We start from the raw sequence: 9544 nt of genomic DNA on the forward strand, positions 1-9544 counted from the left end.
GTCGGGAGGACAGGCAGCCTGTGCATATATACACATTAGGCTTATATCGAAGTCCCAACAAGGTCGAACTACTGATTCCAAGTCAAACTAGGCCTGTTTAAAGCTTCACTGACAAGAGATATTCAGTATTTCACTAACTTACAACAGTTGAAAAAATGCATTCGCTCGATTGCATTCTTACACTGCAGGCTTTCGAAATAGAAAATGCAGACATTGCCTCTCAATTACAGCAAGAACTCATGGATATAACTATGCACCTTGAAACATCAGCATTGTTCGAAAGTAAAAGCTTAGGTTACAATCTCATCAGTGAAAATAGTTACTAAATGTCCCAGGTTTTGTGCAGTGGTTGAGCCCTTTATACTTTTATTTCGCAAGATCGTACAAAAATTAAGCTAGTGATAACCACGGTAGTGCAATTCTAGAGAAACGAGGGAACTGACTAAACTTAGAAGAGCAGCGTGGCAACTTAGGTCTAAAACTCCCCAGATCTCCAACCCAATATCAGCCTTTGTCGGCCACCAGATGTAGTCTTCATCGGTTACGGGCTACTCATGCCCATGCCACCTACCTCTTGGGTGTCATAATCTTCAACAATTATCATTCACCTCCTCGTTAATGATATAAACTATTTCAGTACAGAAAGCTTTGTTAAATCTTGAATTTGTCCTATTTTAATCATTATATATGAAATAATAAATCATTATTATTATTTGTAGTACTATTAACTAAAGCAGTATTTATTAGATTATGTTCATATAGCAAGTCTATGATGAATAAGCTGAAGTTTTATGAAGAGGTCGATGAGCTGAGGAGTTAGGGACCCCCTCAGCCGGTCGGGCGAGCGGGCAGCACACTGGACTTGTGATCCTGTGGTCCCGGGTTCGATCCCAGGCGCCGGCGAGAAACAATGGGCAGAGTTTCTTTCACCCTATGCCCCTGTTACCTAGCAGTAAAATAGGTACCTGGGTGTTAGTCAGCTGTCACGGGCTGCTTCCTGGGGGTGGAGGCCTGGTCGAGGACCGGGCCGCGGGGACACTAAAGCCCCAAAATCATCTCAAGATAACCCCTGCCAGGGCCTAGGCCCAACTACTCACCTTTCCCGGGATTACAGCCTAGCTCCCGGGCACATATTTTATTGTTAGGAGAATAGAGGCACCAGCTGAAAGAGAACATGCCCAACCGTTTCTGTCCTGCCTAGGGAATGAACCCGGGTCACTTGGTTGTGAGCCGAGGACGTAGACTACTGTGCCTCATAACCCATCATATAACATATCTACTTCGTTGTATATTTTAATATTTTATAATAATAATGACAGACTGTGTGTAGTAGCCTAGCTGTGTGTATATGGAACCATGACTCGGTTGTAAAGTACGCGTTGTTCCAGGTCTCAGGAATCCTTATTAAGGTCTTGCACGATCTTACGAGGTCTGGGAGGCTGTGATAATAACGTCATTCAATTTTCAATTGAGTTGGTTTACCTCCCATAATGTACCGCGAGTCAAGCATATCAGTACCCATGTTGTCTACTGCTTTTGGTGTCTAACTGCGCCAAGACACCCGCGGAAAAAAAGACTAAATATCTTGCGAGAAAATGTAATCAATGCATCAATTAGCTAAATACACGACAGGTCCGGCATCAATATATACTATACGAACACCCGAATACTTACGTTCATCATTGATGATTCCTGGTCGGGGAGTGCTGGGCACCTCCATCGTTAGTACAGCTTGGCATCTTGTAATATGTTAGCGTGTCGTCTGCTTATGCTTCCCTCCACCTCTGTGTGTGCTCCTGTCTTCACACGTGAACAAAATACAAACCTGAGCGTAATTATAATGTGAAGTAAGATAAGAAGAGCAGAATAGGCTATCACTCCCACAATACCAGTGGCAGCTTAGCGCCCAAATGATATGAATTATCACTGATTACAGATGTATAACTCATGGCTCCTCACACTACTTTCCCCGCCCAATAGAATCTAAAACCTGAGTCCGGATACAGTTATAATGTCAAAAGGACGTCATATACAATGTATAAAACAATATATTTTGTTTCACTTTTGTTGGTTAAGTTAGGGTTGGATATGTTAGGTTAGGCTGGGAAAATCCATAAGAATCATCAAGAGATTTGAACCAGTACACCTGACACTCCCAAGTATCGTCCTCATGGATCCAACTGATTATCTCATTCATACGTCACGTTAATGTGATTTCATTTTGCATAGGTTAGGCTGGGTTGGGTTCAGTTATATATTGTTCAAAAGTAGCAATGATGTAGAGTGGTAAAATTATACTCAGATCATACTTCTTATACTGTTCCCAGCCTCACCATCGTCTAATTATTATTATTATTATTATTATTATTATTATTATTACGCTGGATCTAATCGAAAATATCGGTACCAAAATGCAGCTGAGCTATTTATTAACATTTCACACTACATTATTAGCGTATAATTGTATAATGACGAACACGAATGACGCGTATAATTTATTCATCTTTTTCCCATTACTGTAACTAGCCAAAGTAATATACGATTCTATTATGTATCCTAATTAGTTAGCAGACTAAATAATGAAGCCTAGCTACACAGGTTTAAGATGCCAGCCAGCTTTCACAAAGTAAGAACCGTTCAACAAATACAGTAGTCCTGAAAACTGCATTAAATTACCTGGTAACATAAAACTGGTATCAAGCGTAGGTTAGACAAATATATGAATGAGTTTGGGTAAATCTAAATAGAAGCTGCCTCAGATGGGCCAATGTTCCGTTTACATTAATTCTCAAAAGAAAGCGCCAAGCAGGTATAATTATATAGCATTATGTAGTCAAGATTTAATTTATTAACTTGTCCTAATATACAAATATGATGCACATAGTGTTAGAGAGAGAGAGTTGTACTCAAACGAGTAGATAAGTAACCCACTGGTGGTTGTGAGCGATAAATGAGCATGTGTTCAACACTGAGGAGTGAACACCAGCTGTTGTGAGTGGGGAATGAACCCGGGTCACTTGGGAATGTGACCCCTAGTGTTCAACATCAGGGGTGATGAACATTAGGGGGGTGTGAGCCTAGCCTGAGGACAGGGTGGTGTTCACCAGGCCAGGCGCCGCGCGGGGGTCAGTGCGACTCTGAGAGGCGAGGAGGCTGCGCACGGTGCTCCTGGGCGGTCAGTCATGGTTCCTACTTTGTACTTATGTGTGAACTGAGGCTGGCTGTATTGAAATCCACTCTAATGGTACGGAGTGTGGCCTTTATTACCAGTAATGTGACTTCACAGACAGCAACGTTGATAAATGATAACTGATAGCATCACTTAGTCATGTGACTTGAGTGTGAGAGTGGCAAATAGCATTAGTAAATAATCTACAACTGTCACTGGCGTACCACTGTAACGCTACTTGGAACTGACGAGGCAAGTGACAGAAGCCTCTTCAATTAAGTTAATGGTGGTGGATAAAATATCATTATATGTGCAGGCGATGAGTCACAATAAGGTGGATAAAGTATGATGACCAGACCACACACTAGAAGGTGAAGGGACGACCACGTTTCGGTCCGTCCTGGACCATTCTCAAGTCGATCGACTTGAGAATGGTCCAGGACGGACCGAAACGTCGTTGTCCCTTCACCTTCTAGTGTGTGGTCTGGTCATCATCATTATACGTACTTTCTACCTCAGGCGAGGGACTGCCTGCCTCAGGGCCATTGGAGCCTAGTAGTTGGACATAATAAGCTGCTCATTGTAGCACTCTAGGCTAGCGTAGTGATAATGTGTATACAAATGTGCTCACCTAGCACGGTTTCCATGATTGCTTTAGCCCCTGGGCCGCGCCTTTCCACATGATGCGTCTAAAAATGCATTGATTCACTACCATTTTGTCTCTGGAGTGAGTGTATGCCCCAGGATGCAACCCCACAACCGTTGCCTAACTATAGAGTACCTGTGTATTGCTAGGTGAACAGGGGCACCTGATGAAAGAAGACGGTACCCAAACTCTTCTGTCCTGCTGCAGGAATCGAACCTGGCGCATTAAAATTATGACCGATAAATATTAAAAAAAACTTCAAATTTATTGTTTAGTGACTGCTGCCTCAATGTCACTTCACTAATTTCATGTTGATTTAAAACAAAATATTAGATATTCCTGGTTATTAGGGGTAGGTCTTTAACGTGTAATTTTAAGGTTTATTAGTTTTACTGTAGGATAGCATTATTTTGTATTCTGAATAAGCAACATTTTATCCACTTAGGCTGGTCGATACAGCGACGGCCTCGCTTTATACAGGTTATACGCTTTATACTAACTATTTATACGTTTGGTCCCCAATGGTCCAACAAGTACAGATGCGGTATCTTCCACTCCGTGTCCATTTCAAGTAATGTATAGTCACACTGACTTGGCACCCCATAAGTACCTTGCCTTGATCAATATTATATATATTATATATTATTTATATATTATATATATATATATATATATATATATATATATATATATATATATATATATATGTCGTACCTAGTAGCCAGAACGCACTTCTCAGCCTACTATGCAAGGCCCGATTTGCCTAATAAGCCAAGTTTTCCTGAATTAATATATTTTCTCTAATTTTTTTCTTATGAAATGATAAAGCTACCCATTTCATTATGTATGAGGTCAATTTTTTTTATTGGAGTGAAAATTAACGTAGATATATGACCGAACCTAACCAACCCTACCTAACCTAACCTAACCTATCTTTATAGGTTAGGTTAGGTTAGGTAGCCGAAAAAAGTTAGGTTAGGTTAGGTTAGGTAGTCGAAAAAACATTAATTCATGAAAACTTGGCTTATTAGGCAAATCGGGACTTGCATTGTAGGCTGAGAAGTGCGTTCTGGCTACTAGGTACGACATATATATATATATATATATATATATATATATATATATATATATATGTCGTACCTAGTAGCCAGAACGCACTTCTCAGCCTACTATGCATGGCCCGATTTGCCTAATAAGCCAAGTTTTACTGAATTAATATATTTTCTCTATTTTTTTTCTTATGTAATGATAAAGCTACCCATTTCATTATGTATGAGGTCAATTTTTTTTATTGGAGTTAAAATTAACGTAGATATATGACCAAACCAAACCAACCCTACCTAACCTAACCTAACCTATCTTTATAGGTTAGGTTAGGTTAGGTAGCCGAAAACGTTAGGTTAGGTTAGGTTAGGTAGGTTAGGTAGTCGAAAAAACATTAATTCATAAAAACTAGGCTTATTAGGCAAATCGGGCCTTGAATAGTAGGCTGAGAAGTGCGTTCTGGCTACTAGGTACGACATATATATATATATATATATATATATATATATATATATATATATATATATATATATATATATATATATATATATATATATATATATATATATATATATGTCGTACCTAGTAGCCAGAACGCACTTCTCAGCCTACAATGCAAGTCCCGATTTGCCTAATAAGCCAAGTTTTCATGAATTAATGTTTTTTCGACTACCTAACCTACCTAACCTAACCTAACCTAACTTTTTTCGGCTACCTAACCTAACCTAACCTATAAAGATAGGTTAGGTTAGGTTAGGTAGGGTTGGTTAGGTTCGGTCATATATCTACGTTAATTTTAACTCCAATAAAAAAAAATTGACCTCATACATAATGAAATGGGTAGCTTTATCATTTCATAAGAAAAAAATTAGAGAAAATATATTAATTCAGGAAAACTTGGCTTATTAGGCAAATCGGGCCTTGCATAGTAGGCTGAGAAGTGCGTTCTGGCTACTAGATACGACATATATATATATATATATATATATATATATATATATATATATATATATATATATATATATATATATGTCGTACCTAATAGCCAGAACGTACTTATCAGCCTACTATTCAAGGCCCGATTTGCCTAATAAGCCAAGTTTTCATGAATTAATGTTTTTTCGACTACCTAACCTACCTAACCTAACCTAACGTAACTTTTTCTGCTACCTAACCGAACCTAACCTATGAAGATAGGTTAGGTTAGGTTAGGTAGGGTTGGTTAGGTTCGGTCATATATCTACGTTAATTTTAACTCCATTAAAAAAAAATTGACCTCATACATAATGAAATGGGTAGCTTTATCATTTCGTAAGAAAAAACTAGAGAAAACATATTAATTCATGAAAACTTGGCTTATTAGGCAAATCGGGCCTTGCATTGTAGGCTGATAAGTGCGTTCTGGCTACTAGGTACGACATATATATATATATATATATATATATATATATATATATATATATATATATATATATATATATATATATATATATATATATATATCCATTTGGGTACAGTTTTTCATCAAATTCTGGCGCATGCACGGGCCGCACTGAGTTCAACATTGGTCACGGTACTGTGTACGTTTAGGGGTGATCCTAGGCGGCATGGGTTCGAATCCTGGCCGGGTCAAAGAGTTCTTAGTGATCTATAGCTTGCGCGTTCATGCAGCTTTCTCACACATGTTGAACTCAGTGTGGCCCGTGCATGCTCTAGAATTTGATGAAAAACTGAACCCAAATGGATCCATGAGTGTCGTCGGGGGTTGATCAGTCAGGGAGCTTAGTTAATAAGCACCAAGACTGACCAATCCTTATAGACGATCATTGGTTCATATTTATATATATATCCTATGTCGATTTATACAAATATAAATAAATATACAACATAGAATATATATATCCTATGTTGATTTATACAAATTTCTGGATGTTACAGTGACCTGTAATTGTTGGAAGTAAAGTAGTAGTGATGGTCGAGTGGCTGGTAGTGGGAATCTCTGGGGTGACGTGCAGTGGGAAGTCGACTCTGGCGCGCCGCCTCCACCATACACTCCCTTCACCATCCACACTCCTCAACCAGGACTACTACTTCTACCCTGAGGGATCCTCTCACCACATACCAGCGCCGGCCGGCCTTAACCACCATAACTGGGAAGTTATTACCAGCATTGACGTAGACACAATGTTGAAAGATGTCCGCGATATTGTACGATCTCCGCCATCACAGTTAAAGGCACCCACCACGCTTGAGCTCGTCTCAAGAGGGGAAGGGACGTCAAGTAATCTTGATTCAGCAGGTGGTCGACCAGTGCTTGTTATTGACGGGTTCCTGTTGTTTTCTCATCCTGAGGTATGGGAGGTGTGTGACCTGCGGTACTTCCTGACCCTGACCCGGGAGCAGTGCTGGGAACGCCGTCAGCGCCGTCAGTACGAGCCCCCGGACCCCCCGGGATACTTCCACCAGTGTGTCTGGCCCGAGTATGAGCAGCACCGGCAGTATGTCAACAAGCTGGACGGTATAATCTACCTTGATGGTATGGTTCCTTCTGATGACACATACACAATTGTCTTCCAAGATATTATTAACCATTTAAAGAAGAGGGCTTAATAGATTATGTATAATTAGCATGTACTGTGGTAATAGCTATTATGTTTTATTTGAAAGTGGATAAATGCCTTTTACTATACAAGTTATGGGAGATAATTTGATTATAATAAAACTGATTGGATTTTAAACCATCAGTTGGCCAGCGACACTTTTCCGTCTATGGAGTCACATCTCTGTCGGTCTAGCCATACCAGGTACATTTTTTAAAAGATTGATGTGAACAAAAAGAACATGATGCTCTGTGAGTTTCGGTATGAGGGTGTGTACTTCAGGCCATGGGGAATATACGAAAACCAGGATTTACCAGTATCAAAATTCAGACCGCATTTGAACTGGTAGATAGCTTTTGTGTCAAAATGGTTTGGTGTGTTTCAGAATGACTATATTTTGGCCAAGTTTGAAAATAACCAGGTTCAGAGGCCTATTTTCGAATGTTCTGAGGCCAGTGAACCGCAGTCCTCGTGAACTAGTTCTCATATCCATTCACATGCACCAGTGGCCGAAGGAAGGTACGAACACTTGAGGTCATATTCCCTGGAGAGCTGATACTAGTCCTTAACATTAAAGTGAATTCAACATCGAGAATACAATTGTTTAACGGCTCTCCTTTGATTCAAAGGGAAGATAGCAGACCCAGTAGCAGCCCGTCCTCGCATACAAAGATCCAAGCTCGTTAATCCAGCCGCCAAACCCCCGTTTATGAATGAAAAGCGGTTTACACCAACCCGTCCTCGACTCAAGTCCATTACATCCAGCGGTCGACCCCACAGACGCATTCGTAAACTTTTACATGCTGTTCATTTAAAACGTGAATTTTCTCAAATATGAATTAATATTATAATATATTAGCATATTGTGCATATATAGGCATAGGTTAGGTTAGGTGTTTAGGTTCTGTTTAGCAGTCTGGGCATGGCGATCATTTGTATTTGTAGTACGTGTTAGAAACATTTACAGCGTTGTGGTTCGAACAAAATTCGTCAGTGAAGCACTTGTTCCGGAAGTGTTCGAACGTCAGCAGTTGTGAGTCGTCTGTAAACAGTTTTTCATTCTTAAACAGGGGGTTTGGCGAGTGCGTGGAATCACTTTTGGGTCTTTGTTTGGAGGACGAGCTGATATGTTTCACCCAAGGACTTCAAATACAAATAATCACCAACAGAACCTAAACACCTAACCTTATTATACATAGAATTTTTATGTATAATATTAATTTATATATGAGAACAAACCATTTTTTAAAACACATTATGTTAAAAGTGATGAATGCGTCTGGGGAGGACGGCCGCTGCTGTAAACAGCCTAGTGTGAGAACGGGTTGCCCGGTAGACTAGCATTAGCTGAAGTTAAGACAGCTATGACCTCACCCTATGCTTCGTCGCTCTCTACACGATTAAGAACTGCTTAATCAGACGACGAGTCACAATAACGTGGCTGAAGATATGATGACCAAACAATACACTTTAAGATGAGAGACGACGACGTTTCGTCTGACGTGGACCATTATCAAGTCGATTGTGATAATCGACTTGATAATGGTCCAGGACGGACCGAAACGTCGTCGTCTCTTCATCTTCTAGTGTGTGGTCATCACAACCACGTAATCTGCATATACAAAGATGTATTTAATAAGATAAATGTTTTAAGACAATAAAATTATACATATTGCTGCCAAATATTACATCTCTCTCATTCCTGCCTTTACTATAAACACCGGTATACATCTTCCTGCCTTCACTGCGATGTGTTACGAACAAGCCACTGGGTACTCCTCTTTTAAGCCTGGCGAAAAGATATCCACAGACATTGCAGTAGCCATACACAGACTCAGACTTCATTACAAGTGTTGCTTGGAGGTAATAAACCCAATAATTAAAGAGTGTCATATCTGTGGAACAGAAGCAGAAGTGCCACAATTGCACTACTTACTGGAATGTGAAGCAACTGAAGTCCTGCGCATCAAACTCAACATTAATCTAACGAGAGCAGCTGCATTAGATGCACATTCCACAGCGACTACAATGATTAGAAAAGCCGTTGAAGAATGGGAAACACTAGTGAACACTGTGCCTCTATAT

The 9544-nt window shown here is 39.8% G+C and overlaps 1 protein-coding gene across 3 annotated transcripts; it reads left to right on the plus strand.

Moving 5' to 3' along the window:
• The first annotated feature begins 3071 nt into the window (after positions 1 to 3071).
• Positions 3072 to 9144, plus strand: LOC123763562 (nicotinamide riboside kinase 1). 3 transcript variants are annotated; one of them, XM_045750719.2, is made up of 2 exons: positions 3072 to 3175; positions 6798 to 9144. In XM_045750719.2, the coding sequence occupies exon 2, from the start codon at positions 6831 to 6833 to the stop codon at positions 7467 to 7469; it is 639 nt and encodes a 212-aa protein (XP_045606675.1). In that variant the 5' UTR covers positions 3072 to 3175; positions 6798 to 6830; the 3' UTR covers positions 7470 to 9144. The 3 variants fall into 3 exon arrangements, with proteins under 3 accessions (XP_045606675.1, XP_045606676.1, XP_045606677.1); XM_045750720.2 differs by having other exon boundaries at positions 3089 to 3244; XM_045750721.2 differs by lacking the exon at positions 3072 to 3175 and adding an exon at positions 3262 to 3421.
• Positions 9145 to 9544: the final 400 nt, after the last annotated feature.

The sequence above is a fragment of the Procambarus clarkii genome, chromosome 52, assembly GCF_040958095.1.
Source record: "Procambarus clarkii isolate CNS0578487 chromosome 52, FALCON_Pclarkii_2.0, whole genome shotgun sequence".
Taxonomy (NCBI): Eukaryota; Metazoa; Arthropoda; class Malacostraca; order Decapoda; family Cambaridae; genus Procambarus; species Procambarus clarkii.